At 47.1% G+C, this 21487-nt stretch overlaps 3 protein-coding genes and 1 pseudogene across 7 annotated transcripts in view; 2 read left to right on the top strand and 2 right to left on the bottom strand.

The window, feature by feature from the left end:
* The first annotated feature begins 121 nt into the window (after positions 1-121).
* Positions 122-2968, top strand: LOC121589047 (general transcription and DNA repair factor IIH helicase subunit XPD). Its single transcript, XM_041907615.1, has 6 exons — positions 122-232; positions 295-1104; positions 1188-1851; positions 1929-2455; positions 2548-2686; positions 2757-2968. The coding sequence occupies exons 1-6, from the start codon at positions 228-230 to the stop codon at positions 2892-2894; spliced, it is 2283 nt and encodes a 760-aa protein (XP_041763549.1). The 5' UTR covers positions 122-227; the 3' UTR covers positions 2895-2968.
* Positions 2969-3137: 169 nt separating this feature from the next.
* On the bottom strand, positions 3138-5453 carry LOC121589048 (transmembrane protein 104 homolog). The gene is made up of 2 exons (XM_041907616.1): positions 5225-5453; positions 3138-5117 (listed from the first exon to the last, which is right to left on the bottom strand). The coding sequence occupies exons 1-2, from the start codon at positions 5261-5263 to the stop codon at positions 3618-3620; spliced, it is 1539 nt and encodes a 512-aa protein (XP_041763550.1). The 5' UTR covers positions 5264-5453; the 3' UTR covers positions 3138-3617.
* A 285-nt stretch (positions 5454-5738) lies between these two features.
* LOC121590599 (dynein assembly factor 5, axonemal) overlaps positions 5739-21487 on the top strand; it is a 45237-nt gene continuing 29488 nt past the window's right edge. For 3 of the 5 annotated variants that reach the window (XR_006004436.1, XM_041910407.1, XM_041910404.1), the window contains exons 1-8: positions 5739-6737; positions 6806-7181; positions 7412-8011; positions 8079-8174; positions 8252-8327; positions 8412-8521; positions 8589-8937; positions 9043-9173. Coding sequence is in view for 4 of the 5 variants with exons in the window: in XM_041910407.1 (XP_041766341.1) it covers positions 5914-6737; positions 6806-7181; positions 7412-8011; positions 8079-8174; positions 8252-8327; positions 8412-8521; positions 8589-8937; positions 9043-9167 (2556 nt within the window). In the remaining variant the exon portion in view is untranslated. Of the gene's footprint in view, positions 6738-6805; positions 7182-7411; positions 8012-8078; positions 8175-8251; positions 8328-8411; positions 8522-8588; positions 8938-9042; positions 9324-18607; positions 19447-21487 lie in introns of those variants that run through there. The other 2 variants (XM_041910406.1, XM_041910405.1) reach the window with 2 other exon arrangements.
* On the bottom strand, positions 9801-12553 carry LOC121590458 (annotated as a pseudogene).

Below are 21487 nucleotides of genomic sequence, written 5' to 3'. Positions count from 1 at the left end.
CGGCCTTAGACATTAATATCTATCAACTTGTTCATCCACGAGGGTTAAAACAGGCGTTTAAAAAATGCTGCTTGGGTTTGAGATAAAGAGGCGTTACGCGTAACGCTAGCGTAACGTAGAGGGCTGTGCCTGACTTTTACCGCATAAACAACAACAACCCATTCTGCAACCGGCGCGCGTGCATCGCACCTTCGTTTGCATCACACGAATGAAATAATTGCTACAAAATGAGGTAAGAATACAAACAAAATGGGCCAATTGCACTCCCCTAACCCCGGTACCTTGCGTCCACAGGATCAGCGTTGACGGATTGCTGGTGTACTTCCCGTACGAGTACATCTACCCGGAGCAGTACGCTTACATGCTCGAGCTGAAGCGTACGTTCGATGCGAAGGGCCACTGTCTGCTGGAAATGCCCTCGGGGACGGGCAAAACCACCACCCTGCTCTCGCTGATCGTGGCGTACATTCTGGAGAACCCGCACGTCGTGCGCAAGCTGATCTACTGCTCGCGTACGGTGCCCGAGATTGAGAAGGTCATTGCCGAGCTGAAGCATCTGATGAACTACTACGAAAAGCAGACGGGCGCAATGCCGAACATTACCGGGCTGGTGCTTAGCTCGCGCAAAAACATGTGCATTCATCCAGAGGTGAGCCGCGAACGGGAGGGCAAGATTGTTGACGCACGGTGCTACGGCATGACCGCGAGCTACGTGCGCGAACGGGCGGCTCACGACGAGTCGGCACCGGTGTGCCAGTATTACGAGGGTTTCCAGGCGGAGGGCAAAGAAAACATGCTACCGCCGGGCGTTTACTCGATCGATGATCTGAAAGAGTTCGGCCGGGAGCGGAACTGGTGTCCGTACTTTCTGTCCCGCTTTGCCATCAACCAGGCGCACGTGGTCGTGTACAGCTACTACTACCTGCTCGATCCGAAGGTGGCGGAGGTGGTCTCGAAGGAGCTGGCCCGCGAATCGGTCGTCGTGTGCGACGAAGCGCACAACATCGACAACGTGTGCGTGGACTCGATGAGCGTAAAGATCAACCGGCGGCTGATCGAGCGCAGCACGACCGGTATACACAACCTGGAGAAGAAAGTGGCCGAGTAAGCGCGATTTGCGATGTTTTCATGTTGCTGCAGCATTCTGAAGAGCATGTTCTGATGAAGCTGTTTTCTTCCGCTTGCAGACTGAAGGAAGACGACAAGCGTCGCCTCAACGAAGAGTACGTCCGGCTGGTGCAGGGTTTGAAGGATGCGTCGTTCGCCCGCGAAACCGACATGGTGCTGGCGAATCCGGTGTTGCCGAACGAGGTCATCAAAGAGGTCGTGCCGGGCAACATACGCAATGCGGATCACTTCCTGTCCTTTCTGAAGCGCTTCATCGAGTACATCAAATCGCGGCTGCGCGTCCAGCACGTGGTGCAGGAAAGTCCGGCCGGGTTTTTGCGCGACGTACAGCAGAAGGTGTGCATCGAGCGGAAACCGTTGCGCTTCTGTGCCGATCGGTTGCAGTCGCTGCTGCGCACGCTGGAAATCACGGACCTGAGCGAGTACGGCCCACTGTCGGTCATTACCTCGTTCGCGACGCTCGTGTCGACGTACACGAAGGGCTTTACCATCATCATCGAGCCGTTCGACGACAAAACGCCCACCGTGTCGAATCCGATCATGCACTTTAGCTGTCTCGATTCGTCGATCGCGATGAAACCGATCTTCCAGCGGTTCCAGAGCGTGGTCATCACGTCCGGCACGCTGTCCCCGATGGACATGTACCCGAAGATACTGGACTTCGAGCCGGTCGTGATGAGCTCGTTCACGATGACGCTCGCCCGGCCCTGCCTGCTGCCGATGGTAAATCAAATGGGCCGAAACAAATGGCCACTGGATGGGGTTGGGATTAAATTGTCATTGCTCTTTCCATTCCGCAGATTGTAGCGCGTGGCAATGATCAGGTTGCCATCTCGTCGCGCTTTGAAACGCGCGAAGATACGGCGGTGACGCGCAATTACGGCCAGCTGCTGGTGGAGACGGCCAAAACCGTACCGGACGGGGTGGTGTGCTTCTTCACCTCCTACCTGTACCTGGAATCGGTCGTCGCGTCCTGGTACGATCAGGGCATCATCGATACGCTGCTGCGCTACAAGCTACTGTTCATCGAAACGCAGGACAATGCGGAAACGTCCTACGCGCTGATGAACTACGTGAAGGCATGCGAGTGTGGCCGCGGTGCCGTGCTGTTGGCCGTCGCCCGTGGCAAAGTGTCGGAGGGTGTGGATTTCGATCACCATCTCGGTCGGGCGGTGCTGATGTTTGGCATTCCGTACGTGTACACCCAGTCGCGCATACTGAAGGCACGGTTGGACTATTTGCGCGATCAGTTCCAGATACGGGAGAACGATTTTCTTACCTTCGATGCACTGCGGCATGCGGCACAGTGCGTCGGTCGTGCTATTCGGTAGGTTTTCACTGGCACCTGTTGTCCTGCTTTTTGTCATGCGTGTACCCATTAAATGTGTTTTTTTTTTGCTTGCTTGTCTCCCAAAACAGTGGTAAGACCGATTACGGTATTATGATCTTCGCGGACAAGCGCTTCTCCCGGCAGGACAAGCGGGGCAAGCTGCCGAAATGGATCCAGGAGCATCTGACCGATAATTTGAGCAATCTCAGCACGGAAGAATCGATGCAGGTTAGAGAGAAGCTTTCTTCATGCGGAGCGCAACTGTTTTTGCTAAAAATTAAACACTTTCCCTTCACAGCTTGCCAAACGCTGGCTCCGACAGATGGCACAGCCGTTCACCCGCGAAGATCAGCTCGGCGTTTCGCTACTTACGCTCGAGCAACTGCAAAGCATGGAGCGGGAAAAGCTGGAAAAACAGGCCCAAGGCAAACAGTAAGTGGTCGAGAGCAGCACAGTTCGAGTTGATGTGCGCAAGAATAAAGCAACGGTGTTCAATTATGTTCCGGTCAACTACTGCAACGTTTTTGTTTTGTTTTGTATACATATATTTTACACCTTTTAACTACAACTAGCTAGATATTTAAAAACGGGGGTCTGGGGTTCCTGTACCCGCCGAACAATATGCACACTTTCCACAGCTTCGTTCCCAGTGAACAGGATTTCCCCCCTTTTTTTTTTGCTCACTTAGATAAATATGGGCGTGCTTTTCTCTCCGCAACACACCACAATCGGTAGGAAGATCAACCCACGATGCCTTGAGTCGGGGTGTTTTGGTGGCAGTAGTAAAAGTTTCATTAAAATACAACATGATCGGTGTTCAACACTGAGAGCCGTACGATTGAGGAGGAAAAAAGGGAAATCTCATACAAGTCCATCGCTAGAGAGCGCTTCTCTTGTGAGGCAAATCTCAAGCTTCTCTTCTCAAAACACTGCGGCTAACGCCAGCCATCCGGAAGATATGGTGTAAATATAGTAAAATAATCTTGGCTTTTTCTTCTCATCCGCTCGTGCGTTTCTCCACCGCCCCAAACATTGTGCGTCCCAATTCCACTGCCAAGTTCCCACACGCGCACTCTCACAGCACCGCTCAGTCTCCAGTAAGTTTGCGTTTGTTTTAATATTGCCCTGTGCTCTGATTGCCACCATCCTGGGCCAGCTTTCATATGACCAGATCAATCGTTACCAGCACCAGACAGGCAATGGTCCACCCGATCACCAGCATCGGCCACACCGTACCCTTGAACGGGCTGTGGAACTCGTTCACAATACCTCTGCCGATCATATTGTCGCAGGTGCGCCGCGCGGAAAGCACGAGCGCCACCGGGATCAGATACTGTATGCCGGTGCCGGCGTAGCAGCCCGTAAACCCGACCAGATTGCTAACGCTCTCGGTGAAGTAGCACACGACCAGCGGCGGCAGTATGGCGAGCAGTGGGAAGAACACGCGGCGCAGGAAGAAATTGTACGCCTCCAGCTGGGCGGCATCGAGGAACAGCGTCTGCAGGTTGTTGCGCAGCGTGATCGCCACGATCGGGAAGCTGGCCGACAGTGTGAACACCGGAAACAGGGCGAGGAAGTACTCGACGGCTTTCAGCAGCCCGTTGGCCTGGTCCGCACTCGGCACAAAGTTCAGCGTGTACAGGTCCTTGATGTCGGCGAACGCAAAGATCCCGGTGAGGGCGAGCGCTAGGTAGAACCCACCGATCAGCACGTAGTCGAGGGAAACCAGCGCCTTTAGGCGGCCCTTGTTGGCGATCGGTGTCAGCAGGCTCGGCAGCGAATGGTGACACATGAAGGAGTAGATGCAGGTACCGATCAGGTACGGGATGCCGGCAATGTCGGCCCGCTTCGGCGTGATCGGCAGTGCGGTGGAATCGACCGGTGCGAGCAGCCGGTGTATGGCGATGCTGATCATCACGCTGAAGGCGAGCCACCGGAACAGCACGGTGAGCAGTTGCAGGTATTTCGTTTTCTGCACGTTAAAGAACGTGAACGGGCCGAGCACGGTCACGAACGCTACCAGGCACAGCCGATACACGTCCAGCCGGGTTAGCAGCCCGTCCTGCCAGCACCGCTCCGTGCCGTCATCGTCGTCGGTGGCGTTCGCGCGATGGTTGTGGGCACAGGCAACGTCCCGCAGGCTTTTGGCGACGGCCGCCGAGTAAATGCTCAGATCGCCGTACAGGTAGACGGCCAAGCAGAAGTAGAACAGGAAGCGTTGCGTGCGGCCGAAAAACATGTTTGCCATCTCGCCCAGCTCGATCTTGCTGGACAGGGTGTAGTACGTCTTCCGGCAGTACATGATGTTGAGCGGTGTCTGCTCGATGCTGGCATCGGTCAGCTGATCGTCGACGAGCCGTTCGTGCTCGGCATCGTTGTCGCTATCGCTCGCCTCCGGCCGGTCGACCAGCGACTCCACATTGCTGTCCTCGTCGTACTCGATGACGCGGTCGCGCTTGATGAACTGCAGCCGCTTCCAGTTGTGGACCGCGTTCGCGCACGCCATCGTCTCGATGACGAACGTAACCGTGACGTAGCTCATGAACGCCAGCACCACGATGGCCAGCGAGCCGAGGATCCATCCTGCGTGGCTGAACGCGGACGGCAGGGCGAGGGCTCCCGTGCCAACGATCAGATTGAAAATGAACACAAAACCGACCTGCAAAGGAAAAAGGGGCGGAATTAGCGATGGGGGGTTGGGTTTCAAGAAGCGGTAAGTTGTCCGCCACCCCTACAGTACTGCGGCCTGTGACCGCGGACACTTACCCATGTCGGATATTCTTCGTGGGCGCTTCGAGGAGGCATCCCGTCCGCAGTACCGCAGGATTTCCTCCGTAGGATCCGGTCGAGGGGTGGAAAGTGTGCTTTGGAAAGGGGCTGTGCACCACTTGGGACGTGGATCGTGGCGTTCTTTATCGTACCATTGGGGAGTCGACCAATTCTTGGAACGCTCTTTGCTGCACACTGATATGACACAAACAAAACAAAGGGACTGTGCATCGGTGTGGGTGCGATAGGTCAGTGTCAACAGCGGGTGACTCGACAAGAACAGCTGATGGATAATATATTTCACCAACATGGTTTTGTACACAATGTGGTTAATGTATGAATGTTTGAAAAAAATGTTGTATCGGGACAATAATTATAAATTTAGCATTATTTTGTTTGCGATTGAGATAAAAACAAATTGTCTGCCCAAATGGTGGCGCTAGTGTGCGTCCAACCGTGAATGTCAGGATCACCCTGTGCTGGATCGCAAACGTCAAACGGTGTCCCCTTCGCTACGATCTTTTTGTTTCCAAGCATGCCTTGGCAACCACGTTTATTTAGGCAACCGCTGAAAATGTTGTTAGTTATTCGCTTTATTACGGTTACTAGCTGAAGCTAAGTCCGCTCGCCATTGATTATTTCCTCGGTTCGATTTCGTGCAAAGTGGTCCAGTGTATTTCTGTGAAATGCCATCGGAAGAGTGTAACGACGCGTGGCTGGAAACGTTCCGTGCTGCTGTACAGGATCCGGAACGAACGGAACGGCAGCGAGCATTGAAGAGCTTCGGGCAAGACTTTACCCGCGACGCCATCATCGCCGAAGAATGTCCCAGAATATTCGACGATACGTACCTGCACATTCTCCGCTGCTATGGCGATCGGTTCGAGTCGGTGCGGACGCTTGCCGTAGCGGCAATGGACGCTTTGCTGGGTAAGCTTCCTCCGAACGATTACTATCTCGGTTGCATCGTGCCGGTGCTGGCAAAACGCATCGGCCAGGCCGAAACGATCGAAGATAGCGAGGAAGTGCGGTTGCAGCTGCTGGAGCAGCTGAAAACGCTGGTGGCAAAGTATAGCGACCCGGACGGAAGCCGCAGCGGCGATCCGCTGCTGAAGGTGTTGGACAGTGTGATTGACACACTGATCAAAAGCTTGCGCGACCCGTTTCCGGCAGCACAGAAAAAAAGCTGCGAAATCGTGATCGCCCTGGCGGAGGCCACGTCGAGTTTGCACTACCGTGCCGAAGCGCTGGTGGCGCCGGCCAAATCGATTCTCACCCATCGGCACTCGGCGAATCGTATTGCCGCGGTGGAAGCGCTGGGTGTCCTGTCGCTGCACATTCTCTCCAATGGTGACTGCGTGTCGGAAATCATTATGGCCGTGTCGCCGTTGCTTATGGACGATGTGCCCTTCGTAAGGCGTGCGTGCGGTCGGGTCGGGTGCCTGATGCTGCAGAAGCTGCGCGATCGGTACTCGTTCTTTCATCGCATCCTTCCGCTGGTGTTGAATTGGTAAGGATATGAAGCTAACAAGAAACTGTTATAGCATGCTGAGTAATTGGAATTTGCTCTCTGTTTAGCTTGTGCGATGACACGGTCCAGGTACGAGAAGACATAGAAGCTGGTTGGAAGCAAGCAGGGGAGCTGTACTATCGTGAAAATGAGACTGAACTTTCCAAGGCTGCCTTGATCGAAACGGTCCCGCAAGGGTATCCCGTCGAACGGTACCGGCGACCTACGCTGGCCTGTCGGGCCATTGTGCAGCGTAGTCTGCGGGTGGTCAATTTGGTACTGCACGAAATGGAAGAGTGGAAGGAAAACATTCGTCTTCAAGCTACGAAGCTGCTGAAGCAGATAGTGCTCCATGCCGAGCGGTCGTTTTCTACGCTTTTTCTCGAGGTGAATCCGGTGCTAGCGAAAGCGTGCATGGACGCTGAAAAAAGTATCGTCTCGGAGGTAAGATTAGCATTTGTTATATCCGGTTGTATATATCGTCGCATTCGATCGTAAGCATCCGCTCATTCTTTGTTTCGCATCAGAAAGGAACCTGTTTCTTATTCAGTGAGCTTTCACATTTTCGTTCACTATATTTTCTGCTGAAAATTTCATTTTCAAACATTTTATCAAAGACTATTGTTTTTGAGACCATTGATTAATATATTCGTCTGTTATCAATTATTTATCAGGCTCTCAGTGTGTGTGAGTTGATGGGCATTTTGCTTGACTACGATACTTGGAGTCAGCATATGTTAGCCACATTTCAAAATTACCCAACAATCGGACAGCTGCGCTGTATGCGTACACTGTTTGCTAGCTGTGTACAGGACGAGGCCAAATGCAAAGACGTACGAAAGTTTGCCACCCTGCTACTCGATCCGGACGTTTGTCATAACCACCGGGATGCCGTCTATCAGCGTGAGTTGCTGGAATTTTGCAGCATCCTTGCCTCGACCGGACAAAAGCAAGAGGCACTGACTGCAAGGTTGGAAGAAATTACGGTTAGTGAATCGAACGACGGTACCGCCGGTGAGCAACTGACCCTTGAGCGCACCCTGTACACTGTCGCTTTAAAGGTGGTGGCCTTCTGCTATGGCTTAGAAGATCGAGCATCTGTTCGCGATTTGGGCATGACGGTGTTGGGACTGCTGGACAGTAACATAGATCGCTTGCATCAGCACCATTTGGCAAGCGTATTGAGTAAAATAGAACACCTCGAGAGCGAAAATTCTGACGCAAGTACAAGCATTCTCCTTCTGTGCGGCATCGTTGCTGTTTGCGGATTTCAGGTAAGAAGGGATTGTGCACTTTAAGGGCATGCATTGTATTAATTGTTTATTGTATGTCGATTTCTAGGATTCATATTTCACTATCCTGAACGAAACTCTGCAAAAAGCTGTTGCACATGCGGCACCTGAGGGGAAGGTAAAACTTTTCAGTGCTATTTCCGTGGTAAGTGTACTTAATTAAGTTAGAGTTTAGCACATTTTTTCAGTTTTACTAAATGTTAAAAATTCCCCTTCGTTTAGGCAATGCTTTCTTGGAATGTTCATAACGCGCAATCAGAGGAAGATCAAATCGCCATGCTGAAAGCTTTAACTGATGGTAAGTGGATATGAGGTCGATTGAATTGTTGCATCGGAATGTAAATAATTCCTCATACTGTGTTTACGTGACTGTATATTGTAGCCGTAATTGCACCTCACCTGGTATGGTCGGCGGGCAGAAGTGCTGAATCTGTGCGAGCAATGGCAACAGCTTGCTTTGCTTCCATGGCACAAGGGGTCGATACGAATGTGGTAAGGAGTTGTGTAAATTCTGTATCGATGTGCTTTTTTATTTATTCTGTTTTTTCCTCCTCTCCAGTATATGTCACTCCTGCCAACCTACCTGAACGTACTCTCCGGTCTTATCGATGATAATTGTATCGCTACCCGTGCCTATAGTTTGAAAGCACTCGTGCGGCTTCAAGCTTTAAATTTTGAATCGCTAAAGCTTATAGCGTTTCCGATCATGTCGCGATTAGATGACCCAAGCGGGGAGGTTCGTGAGTTGGCAGCGGTGTGTCTCGGACGTCTTCAATTAGATGTGGCTTTATCAGAGGATGGACAGCAAAACACTGTCGAGCGTTGGCAGGACATTTTGCGACAAATTCTGTCAGTCATGTTTCTTCACTTGGAGCATCCTGAAACCAAGCTGCGCTGTGCTATTTTCGGTACGTATTTAAACGCTGTTACTTTAATTTAGCTTATTTTTAGTCCTTCAGTAGATAAGTAGCGAGCAAACGTTCGATTTGCTATATATTATGTATATTCCATAGATTCTTTGAAACGGTTACATACTGACAATCGAGAATTGATCGAGCGTTTGGCTAGCGATGTGCCTTCTGGATGTTCATACAAAAAGGATCTCGAAACCATCACGTCCAGGACAAAAACTACATGAAAATAAGTAAGGGTCGAATATGTGTTGTAGAGGGGGGTATTTTTAGTTGACTTTCAAACACAACTTATCCTAAACAATTGAAATGACAACTGTTCCTTACGTTTGGAGGCAATAATTTTACAATTGGTTTGTGCTTAGCCAATGTTTCTACAATCACATTTCCTCATATTATTTATGTGGAGGTTTTTATTCAGTTTAAGACAAGTAACATTTTATTGATCACTTCAGTTCACCAAGCTACTCGCTTCGCGGTCCGAATTCAACTCCCCACGCTTATCCAGCGCTCCCGATCCCGCTGCGCGTTCTCTCTCTCGCAATTCGTTCCTAATTCCCTCTCGCTCTCCTGATCTCGCCACCGTTATCACTCTCTCCCTACCACTAGCGCCATTCCTTTGTGCCGTCCAGCCGGCAGCCCCTGAATATTTTTCTTCTAATTCAGTTTATTCATTTTCCGATTCTACTTCCTCTTATGAGCGATTGCATTATGAGGATGTTAATTTTAACATCTTGCGATAAATGTTGCTCTGTGTGTATGTTCTGTGTTTGAATAATTGTAAGATCTTCATTTCCTTTTTCTTTCGTCTCTGGTTTAGCGTTACCACTGCCCATTATATCGCAATCACTGTCACCAATTCACAATACGTACTGGTCGCGTTTGTCTAGTTTGCGGCGATGCAAACTATCACGGTCGCCATGTAACGTTCGGTTCGTACGCGACGGGTAGATCAACCGTGCTATACTTTTAGGATCTATGATGGTTTTGAGTTTTTCAGGGTCCAGCTCTTTGGGCACTCTATTGCCTCCAACCATGCGCTTCAAGATAACGTAGACCTCGCCGTAAAGGATGGTGTCAGACATGTTGACAAGTCTATACCAAGTCGCTTTGTTGGTCCGCTTAATTTCTCTCTTCAACGCATTTCTTGCAAGCTTATATTCCCTTCTGCGTTCTGGGAATTCAGGAGTGCCGTAAGCCCTTTGGGCAACTCTGCTTGCGGCCTTGCATTTCTTCGCAGATCTGCTATCGTGGACGTCCACCAATAGACGCCTCCACTTGCAAGTTTTCTTGAGCCTGGACATGGTAGCATCGCAGGCTTTATCTAGGGCTTTGACCAGGTCATCGGGCGTGTTAACTCTCATCTCTTGCAGGACTCTGTCTAATGCCGCAGCGAATAGTTCCTTGTCGAAAAGGGTGGTCTTCCACCCTTTCTTTGCATTGCCTCGGAGACTATGAACTTGTTCTTGGCCAATGGTGATGAGGATACCTTTATGGTCTGAATTCAAATAGTGGGGCAATACTTCCCATGTTGTTGTCTCCATTAGAGATCAACTCACGAACGTTAGGCCAATTGCTGACTTCCTTCCTGGCGTAACGAAGGTGTCTTGACCGTTGTTCATTATCACCATCTCTAATCCGGCGAATTCTGCTAGTAATGTATCTCCTCTCAAGCGCTGTGGCTCTCCTCTAGCTCCAAGGGTGTTTGTCCAGCTTGCCGACCATGCGTTGAAGTCTCCTGCCACAATAAATTTCGATGATCCTCTGACGGTCAGAACAATATTGTCTAGCAGTTGCTCGAATTCTTGCATAGTCCAGCTTGGTGGGGCGTAAGCACTTGCGACGAGAATGCCTCCCACCTCTACTGCTACCATACATCTCGATGCCTTGTTGACAATCTTCTGTATAGGAAAGTTTCCACATGTAACGATTGCTGTTAACTGGTCTTCGCTGTATACTATGATCAGTCTAGGGTTGGACGTTGCGGTATTTTTGTACACATAAGTTTATTATAACGAATAACTTAAAAACTAGGCGGATTGCGCGCGCGTCCGATCGCTGCCGTTGCCGTTCGTGGAAGAAGGTTCCCGCTGTTCGGGCGATCACCTTTGTCTGTTGCCCTCTCACGCACACCAACCAACGCGTTGATGGCCGCCAATTTATGGCACTCTAATCGAAGCATTTCTCTGATTATGGTTAAATTCGCTAATTATCATTATATTCGCTAATTATAGCATTGCGAATATCCTCATCCGCAGATCCTAACTCTTATGTATAAACATACTATATTTGTTAAGCCGCTGGTTTTTGACGGGATCGGCGACAATAACTACATCCACTTCTCCCTCGCGAGCGGTCTGCCACATCAAGTTAAAGGTCGCTCCACAATGATTTTGGTTATTTTGTGTCAACTTAACCATGATGCTGTCTTCTGGCGATCCGGTTGGGGCACTTGAAGCTGCCTGTGAAGTGGGGTTCTACCATCTCCCCACGGCAATCCAGACACGCCATAGCGTTTACACACTCGCAGATCTTGTGACCTTCCTGACCACATTTGATGCAGAGCTTGCTGCGATCCTGGCCTGTGCATTCGAAGCCCTTGTGGCCCACTTTCCAGCATTTATATCACTTTAGCGGGGCTATATCCTCTCTCATGCTGCATACACACCAACCAAATTTCAGCTTCCCCGGGTTAAGGACACGGTCTTTCGCTGACAAAGGCACCCTGAATGTTGCTTTTTGTGTGCCTTTTGCTCTTCCGTCTCGGACTTTTATGTCCTTGTGGTCAACTTCGATCGCCAGCTGTTGCTTGAGGGCTTCGGCTATCTCCTCAGCAACGGTTATCTCGTCTAAGTGAGTGATTTCGATCATCACTGTGGGCGCAAGTGATCTGACATTCGCCTTGTCCTTCAAGAAATTTTTGATGTCTGCTTCCACCTGCATCGCTTCTTTGCCTCTCTTCAACACCAGCAGCATGTCACCATTTTGCGTTCTCCGCACCTTGGCAACCCGATCGCCGGCATCTTTGAGAGATTCGTCGTGGGTGAGCTTTTTGAGAACGTTCACCAGATCGATGTTTTCACATTTCTCGATGACCACCGCTTCGGGTCTTACTTGTGGTCTCTTTTTCTTCTTCCTGGGTCTCTTGTTTTGACCCTCACTGGTCTTCGGGGTCTCTCTCTGCGCGGACATTGGACGCGCATTGGTCTCTTGCTTGTGAGCCTCCTTCGGTACTCGACCTTTTTTGTGTTTGAGTCACAAAAGGAGCGTCTTCTGCCAGCTCGATTGGTTGTGCCGTTTGCACTTCGGTTTGCCGGGTTTGCCTCTGCTTAAGTTGCTTCTTCAACTCGCTCATCTCCTTGAACAATGACTCCATAAACTCCACCATTTGAGCGATCATGCCGTCATGCAGATCCTCAATCGCCATATTGTTAGCGTAGTGTTTGAAACCCTTTAGCTGAGTTTTATGCGAGACCTTTGGAGGTACTCCATCCTCCTGTGACTTAGAGCCTTTGTTGTAGGTCTTTTTGAGCTTCGATATGAACTTATCAATGAGTCGCTCACGCTCTTCATCCTCCACACTTTTCTTGGACTTTGGTTTTCTGACTTCCATGTCTATTGGGTCCAAACTTCAATCCGCTATCTTTGTTCGACACTATAGTCCCCATGTTGATGCCCCCTGGTTGGCTTTGGATCAGGGAGCTCCACGCGAGGGTTGGCTAACTACCCTTATGAGGTGTGAGCTCAGGGCCAGGCAGGGCTCAGCTGCACCTATAGTTGTCGGTTTGCTAGGCCGACAACAAACGCAGAGCGCTACTCAAGACTCGCCAGGTTTTATTAGGACGGGGACAAATCACTCATTAGCGCTCACGCCGTTTCAAGATGGTTTCACCCGTCCTTACTAAGGGATCAGTTTGAGTTTAAAGTGTAACACAACTGTGAACCTTTAATTTACTGCCAAACTTATAGTGATACCAACAAAAAGGCTTTTTAGGTGTTCCTACTTTGCCGCGAGAAGCACTACGATTGCGCATCCGATTTCGTTCAATCGATCGTTCACGGCCGCGAGAAATTCGCATCTGTTCCATTAAGCCTTTTAATTCATGAACCTCTTTCTTAAGGGCAAATACCTCACTATTCTCTACCTACCAGCTACCAGCAACCTTTCATTAATCCGAACACGTACACAAATCGTGCTGTCGATCCTTTGTGACGTTCCGGAGGGAGGCAGAAACACAGCCCTTCAGCAGCGGGAACGGCCTACCAGCAACCTTCTATTAATCCGAACACGTACACAAATCGTGCTGTCGATCCTTTGTGGCGTTCCGGAGGGACTCTAGACTCCAGCCAAATCGAGCTAAGTCAATTGGTCACTGGATAACTTTTCCTTCACCTTAACTGACTTTCACTCCACTGAACAGAAAGTTGAGTCTAACTCTGATCACCAAATCAATTAGTCACGGGATCACTTTTCTCTCACTTCAATTGATTTTCTTCGATCAATACACTCAACGTGCACTTTTGATTTACATCCCACAAACTAGGGTTAAATCATTCTTTTTTGGATTTTCATCCCACAAGCTACACGTAAAACCACTCTTGTCTGGATGTTCATCCCACTTCTGACACCAAATGCGGAGGTTTTTATTCGGTTTAAGACAAGTAACACTTTATTGATCGTCGCGATGCATGATCTCTATCATCCTTGATGGGGCCTACGTTCTGACAGACGCTTTGTCCGTGATGCTCTCTTTGACATTTGGTGCCAGTGCACAAGCAGTACTTCCCTGCTTTAGCTCCAACAACATTCCACCGTTTTAGGCCCGTTTTGGTTTTCGGACCTTTAGGGGCGCTTTAGTTCGGATCTACTTTTGGTCCCTTATTTTAAGTCGCGAACGCGTTTAGTGTCGTGAGTACACAACGACGAATTTATTTAAATCGATTTTTCGGGAACGGTTGAGGACGTCCGATCGCGGACAGAAGAAAAAGTGTGCTCAATGACAGTAGGAAGTGAAGTGCCGGACATGCGGCGAACGTCACCTTGACAAGTTCGTGTGCCTGGTGAGTGTGCTCCGCGGAGATCCGTGTCCTTGTCCCATGATTGTCAAGATCGCTCGGTGAATCTAGCGCCAGATGGCGGTCTAGTCGCTACAAGCTAAAGAGTGGAGGCTTGTAGAGGTCTCAACCTCGCGGAAAACAACCGGTGGAAAATAGCTGAAGCTTGTAGAGGCCATCGCCTTCGAGATGAAGCTCACCTGTGAGCCGCAATCCAACAGCGCATGACAGGGAATCGTCCTGTTGGATTCGTCTCTCAGGTTCACGAGAGCGGTCATAAGCATGGTCGTCCTTTGTTCTAACGATCGGCTGTATGGAACGGCGATGTTTGACGTTGGGTGATTAGATGATTGAGCCTGCTGCTCAAACTGCATGGTGTGATATCTTAGACCTTTGTGTATTTTGTTATGTGTAAATATGTAAACACCTTTGTGATATTATGGTCAACACTGAACAGAACCTTTTAGTTTGTTTCGATTTAGGTAATACGAAATCATTTTCGGTTGTATTGATGAACTTCACAAATGGACGGTTTATATTTATGATAGAGTTAGCACAGAAAATTCTGGGGGCTATCCCTTGAGATAGTATTACACTATCCTCATCTATTTTGATTTTATTTATGTATTTTATGCTTTCACATCTAGCAGGGATAATTATTTTATTTGTTTTGTTGTTCGCGATAGGAATAGAAATTCTTTCAAAATTTATCTTAATGTGAAGAAGCCATGATTCATAGTCTATGTGAGAATTATTGTTTTCAACAAAATCTCTGCTAAGTATGCCATCCAAGTATGCCTGTATTGGGAAATTTTCGTCAACTATATGAAAAGTTTCAGCAATGTTATATCCACCTATTTGTAGAAAGCCGTTTGTTGTTCCTATTGTTGTAAACGACCCTTTCCCAATGCCTTGTATGTAGCTTTGTTCGTTAGGGTTGTATGCTTTGTTGTTTTTGATACTGTTCATTTTGATTATTGATATATCTGAACCACTGTCTACCATCAGTGATAGCGCGCTCGTCGACATATCACTCCTGAGTAGTACGTAGTTGTCAGTGGTTCCGTTTATGGTGTATACTACTTTGGTGTGGTTTCTAAAAAAATATTCGTGTCATTTTGTTGGTTTGAGGCTTCAACTGGCCTTGATTCTTGTAGGTAAGCGTTGAACTGTGGTCTGTTATTCACACTCGTACCTCTATAGCCCTGATTTCTTTGGAATCTCTGGCTTTGATACTGGCCGTTGTTTTGGTATTGGTTTCTTTGGAAATTTCCTCGAAAATTTCCGCGATAATTTCCTCGAAAATTTCCTCTATTATTGTTTCCTCTTCCGTTGTATCGGCTGTTGTACCTGCCTCTCTGCTGAAAGTTTTGATTGAAGTATTGTGGCTTTGCGTAGAGCACCTGCGCTGGTGTGTAATTAATCTCATTTTCCTGAAATTTTGCTACTGCCTCGCTTAGCTTCAAGAAGGATCCTGCTTTTTGGATTATTTTCGTTTCATTGTTTCTTGATTTATTTATTAAAGTTTCTATCCCTGCTTTTGTGGCCATTCGATTTGCAGTCTCTACAGGAATGTTTTCGGTGATATATAGGGATCGTAGTTGGTTTTTTATTTTGCTAATATTGTCGCAAAGTTCGGCTACGTTCCCTTTTGGCTGTATTGATTTAAGATTGGAAATTAATTGGTCAGTTGTAACCGTGGATACGCAATATTGCTTGAGTGTTTTTATAATTTCTGAGAGATTTTGGTCGTTTACTATTTATCTAACCGTACCCGAGAGTCGGGTTTTGACTAAACGCGAAATTATATTTTCTGACATATTTTTTTGTTCTTGGGTAGCTGATGCAAATTCATCGTTAGTGATAGAATTGAATAGTTCTATAGCGTCGATGAAGGAATGCAGTGTTTCTCGGGACCCATCATACATCGGTATGAGGGTTGTTGCTAATTTAATGTCTACTTTAGCCATTTTGGTATTGATTTTCGCCTTTAATTTTGATGTAAATTTTAATGCATACACAATAGCTGGTAAACTAATTTTATGTGCATATGCTTGTTCTAATTTTGTTGCTATGATTGTGTGGATCTCTCCAAAAATATTCCTTGAGCAGTTTAGGAAAAATTTTATTTCTTCGCTTGAAATTGCATGCTCTAAAATTGCCAATTTATCTGTTATATTTTTATAGATTGATTTAGTCTGCTCTAATTTGTTAAGCAGTGTATCCTTTTTATATCTCCTATCTCCTGATATATAATTCTATTTCTTCTCTTATTACTGATGCTGACATTTCCTATTCATTTTTATTGATGACGGTTGATGAGGATTTTTTTGCTTTTTTTTAGCACTTCCGTTGCAGTCGGGAATGGTTTTTTTTAACTTCCGTTGCAGTCAGGAATGGTTTGAAACTTCCGTTGCAGTCAGGAATGGTTTGAAACTTCCGTTGCAGTCGGGAATGGTTTGAAACTTCCGTTGCAGTCGGGAATTGTTTCATCATATTTGTCACTCATTACAACTTTGCCACTTTTCATCACATCACTTTTCGCTTTAAATTTTTAAATGTTTTGCGTACTTGTTCTTAGATTCACTGCACGGATTGCTTGTCTCCTCATTGCTGCCTTGTACTTTTTTCAGAGTATTATTATGAGCTTAACAACAACAAGTATTTGCCAGAGCTTCCAATTATGCTCTTCGTGATCATGGCTGTGTTTTTCAAGCGTGTTTATTACGTTAACTCGGGCATCACCTGTAACGGCGGTGTGCCTGTTATAAGACCGACACGTTTTAAACGTCAAGGAACCGTTTTCTGACACAATCACTTTTTTTTGATTTCATCCCCTTCACAGATAACTATTTTTTACAGGTTTTCAACATTCTTTTTCAAGATAAATATTTTTCACAAATTTTCCACATCGAAATAAAAGTTTATCGTCATACTTATTTCTTGACGTCCGTAGTGGCTTGTTCTATATCAAAATCTGATAAGTACCGTTGCCACCGCTCTTTTTCACTCGCGTCACTTATTTCGCTGATTCTTACCAATAGTTCGTTCAATTGGTTCTCCATTTCTGTGTGCGTCATTTTCATACACTAATTTTTTACACGTCTTTTTATTCACATCTATATTGTTTTTTCTGGTTTTTAATTATAATCACTATTCTTTCATTGACATGTTCTTAGCGTTACCATTGATCAATTTCACAACACTTGACCACAGTAAGTGTGCTCGCTCTAGCTGGTGTTGCATTTCTTCTAGTGGCAGGCTATTCTCCTACCATGGAGCCTACCAGGATTGAAATTGCGGTCTCGTGGAGCTCCTCTTTAACCTCCTCTTCGAGCTTAGATTTATCGATTCTATTCTTTACTATGTAAAGTACCCAATTGATACTTTTGACTAAATCTGCCTCGATAGAGTCACTCATTATGTATGGGTTTTTTTTGCACTTTTCCCATATACTCAGATTTAAAATCAGCGAACAACATATATTCAACTCAGCTATGCTATAAAAATTCCCGATTATTGAGGAAAGCACATTGCGAACTGTTTTACGTTTCACTTTTCACTGTGTTCACTGTTTCACTGTTTTACGACATCACGTTTACGTGGACACACTGTCACGGTCGCCATGTAATATCTTAGACCTTTGTGTATTATGTTATGTGTAAATATGTAAACACCTTTGTGATATTATGGTCAACACTGAACAGAACCTTTTAGTTTGTTTCTTCGTTCATCACTGCCTTAGTTCCGGACACGAAGCGTTCTATTTATTAATGTCATTAGTTTCGCATCAGCCGAGATACCTGAAGCCGTTTTGCCAAAGTTGCATTTTGTTGTGGGAACCCAAATTGTCATCGGTTCCCTGTTATTTTGGAAGGTGGCAAAATGTGGTAACCATTCGCTAAAGTCGCGGACACGCGTCTCTTATTGCACACTGCAGCCGCAGTCCGTTTTGGCGTTAGCTATTCCGGTACTGGGCAGTGCGTATGCTTATCGAAACTAGACCTGTTTAGACGGTGTGGAATGTTCGTCACAATGGATTGGATTGGGCTTGCCATCCATGCTTGGGTAGCCGGCAGTTGTGTTGGTTCCTCATGTAGTAATGTGTAGTGTTTCCGCTGACATTTCATGCACGTTCTGTTGGACGAACAGTTGTTGGAACGGTGTCCGGATCGAATGCAGTTGTAACACAGTTTCGACTTCTTCACCTTGGCGTTGCGTTGTGCTACTGTGAACTGTTTAAATGTGGGACACTCGTGATGACGATGTGCCCTGTTGCAAAAGAGGCAGAGCTGGCTATTTTTTGTAGGTGCTGCAGCATGTACCCTCTGGGTTGTGGATTTCGGACATGATGGTTTAGAGCTTTCTTGTTTCACGGAAGTTGCTTGGGGCCGATTCTGGAACCGTTCTAGAACCTGACATTCGCCTTGCAAGAACTTAAGCGTTTGGTAAAAGTCGGGACTGAACAGTTTGTAGCCGTGAAATGATGATCTTCGTTAACAGCAAACCAGATAATTTATCGACCTTGATGTCCTGATACTCCAAACCGCCAACGTGCGTGCCGTTGAACTGTCTTCACGAGCTCCAACAGCTCTTTGTGGTTCCCTTTCAGAACAGGTTTCAAATCCAGGAGACCAGCCAGATGTGTGTCAACAATGACTCGAGGATTCTCGAACTGGGACTTCAGTTGTTTCCACGATTGCTCGAAATTGTTGTCCTGGATCATCTTCGCTGTGATCCTACCAGAAGCATCTCCAACCAAAGCCTTATCCAGATGATGCAGCCTTATGGCATCGGAGCAACAATGTTCTCAAACATCGTCTGGAACTTTGGCCAGTTCTCCACCCTTCCGTCGAAACTGGGAATAGGCGCTCGCAGTGGTTGTCGTTGCACTATGAATTGCTGCGTAACAGTGCTATCTGCTGGGACCACAGGCTGCGACCGCGCTTCAGATAGCTGCTCGATTCTGTTCATGGCTTCGGTGAGTAGAACATCGAATGTAGTTAGCATCTCATCTTGCTCGTCGAGTTTTGAAGACGGAATCGATTCCAAGATTTCGCGATGCACGGTGGAGTATTCTTGGTAATGAACATCGAGCTTCCTTGCAAAAACCTTTAGCTGCGGTTGAGTCACCTTTGTTGGGTCTTCTTGGGCTTCCTCGAGGATGTTGTTGATGAGAGTAACTCTGCGCTTGATTTGGCCACGCTGATGGATTTTTATTAGCATAAGTTATTAGTTATTATTAGCGGTGATAACTGGGTAACTTCACACCATTAGTCTTGAAGCGACAATGTTATGTCCTCCTTTTTGACCTTTCACAAGAATGATTTATTTTAAAGTTATCGATAAATCTTGGAATTAAAAAAAAACTTTGCGAGCCTTATATATGTGAAGTTAGCTGAAAATATGGGGAGTAAATAAGAACACCGGAAAAATAGATTTCTACACGATTTATTTCTCGTTTCGTAGTTCACATTCAACCGTTCCCGTATCGTTCCCCAAACTAACTCCTCGTCCCCAAAGCGCGCACCGCTTTTATATCTTCTGCTCATCTTCCCTCTCGCTCCGCGTTACACGCCGTAGCCGCGTTCTCCTTCCTTGCTCATTCTCGCACGTTATTCTTTCCCTCTCGCGCACATTCCGTCGCTCGCGCACGCTTCCTTACTCTTCCCCATTTCACACGGCCTTTCCTCGACAGATCCATCCGCCCCGGAGGATCTCCACTGAAACACAAACACTGATAAGGTTGCACATGCGATGCTGCCGTCGATGTCCCTTTTGGCCCATCGCCATCGATTTTCACCAAGTCGTACCGATCGTGTGGCCGCACACTCATCACCTTGTTTGGCCCAAGAAATTCAGCCGCATTCTTCCGTCTACGCCCAAACTGCTCCTGCTCGATCTTCACCAGTTCTCCTTCCCGGTAAATCGTCGCCGATCGCGCTTGCAGCTTGTTGCATTCTCGTAGCACCGCTTCCGCCCTTTCAGTAGAATTCCCGTCGTCTGCTTGCATTCGCCCACAATGCTCACTCGTCACTAACATAATAGAACTCGCGAAAACATTCTCACTTCCTATTATTACGTTCGCTGTTAACTGTTCATCGATCATTCTCTCCAACACTTGTTCCTCTACTAGCGAAGCACGCACTGATTTTTCATCGTGTGAGATGATCTCTTTTTCTACTTGACCCCCCACGCGCTTCGTTGTTTTATTCTCTAAAGCCAACATTTTTACCTCGCTCGCAAATTGGGAGGGAACATCGAGTTCTTCCTCCTTTTCACACACAATTGTAAGCAATTCGATCGCTGGACCACACGGATTGATTTTGACGCCCTCCGTTGTCATCGTCACTCCAAAATAATTCAGAGAATCCCTGCCCAAAACCACCTCATCCGACACGCTTTTGTTTGGCACCACAAAAAAATGTACCCCTTTGAACACATTACAGGGTTTTCGGGGATTATATAGACATGTTCAGCGAATTGTAGAATCGTTCAGGCATATAATAGACTCTTTCAGCGAGATATAGAATTGTTCGGAAGTAGGGGTTGACATGTTCAGCGATTCTGTAGTGTTGTCATTTGTTTTGTTTACACCCTGTGCCGCAGCATTCAATTTTTCATTCTTAAATATCCTTAAAATAGCTAATAATCATTCCTCAAGCTGTTTAATACATGAATTAGTTGAAAAAAGCATATTTTTTCGAAAACCGTTTGTTTACCTCCTGATGAGAACGATCAAAGCTGCAGTCCAAGGGGCACGAAAGTGACAGCTCTACAGTATAACCGAACATGTCAACGCCTACTTCCGAACAATTCTATATCTCGCTGAAAGAGTCTATTATATGCCTGAACGAATCTACAACTCGCTGAACATGTCTATATAATCCTCGAAAACCCTGTATTGTCAATCTCGACGTCTGTCGAAAACACACCAAGAGCCTTTGTTTTCAGACCGCCAAACCCACGAAAACACATCAGTGCATCGCTCAGTTTTCTTCCCCCGATCTTCTTATGACAAGCCTCCGTCATAAGATTCCGTTTACTCCCGCTGTCAAACAAAGCATTGACCACTTTTTTGTTCAACACAATTTCGATCGTCGCTATTGTTTCCTCCACAACGTTTATCTCTTCGACAACCACATCTTTGTTTTGCGCACACTCACTCGCTTTGTGCCCGAACGCTTGGCATACAAAACACTTCGGACCTCCCTGCGCATTTGCACACGCACGCGCTAGGTGGCCTTTGTTCCCACAAATGTAGCATCGCTGCTCCGTTCTTTTGTCTCCCTTGCTAGGCAAACTCGCTCGCTTAGCCTCCCCATTGTCCGTCACTCTCTTTTTACGAGCTTTTATAACTTTCTCATAATTTTGCAGCTTGTTTTTCAAATCGCAAAACGTCTGAGCCTCGTAGAATAACGATTTGTAAAAATCGTCATCGGTCACACCGTTCACAATATATTCGCACAAACTTGGCTCATCGAGATCGATT

The sequence above is a fragment of the Anopheles merus genome, chromosome 2R (assembly GCF_017562075.2).
Source record: "Anopheles merus strain MAF chromosome 2R, AmerM5.1, whole genome shotgun sequence".
Taxonomy (NCBI): domain Eukaryota; kingdom Metazoa; phylum Arthropoda; class Insecta; order Diptera; family Culicidae; genus Anopheles; species Anopheles merus.
The sequence above is the reverse complement of the archived record's forward strand: the minus strand, read 5'-3'. Positions and strand labels throughout refer to the sequence as shown.

Coding starts and splice junctions, on each gene's coding strand:
- LOC121589047 (XM_041907615.1), top strand. Junction 1,852..1,928: donor GGCCCTGCCTGCTGCCGATG/GTAAATCAAATG, acceptor TCCATTCCGCAG/ATTGTAGCGCGTGGCAATGA. Junction 2,687..2,756: donor GCACGGAAGAATCGATGCAG/GTTAGAGAGAAG, acceptor TTCCCTTCACAG/CTTGCCAAACGCTGGCTCCG.
- LOC121589048 (XM_041907616.1), bottom strand. CDS start 5,263: ATGCCTCCTCGAAGCGCCCACGAAGAATATCCGACATGG. Junction 5,118..5,224: donor ACGAAGAATATCCGACATGG/GTAAGTGTCCGC, acceptor TTTCCTTTGCAG/GTCGGTTTTGTGTTCATTTT.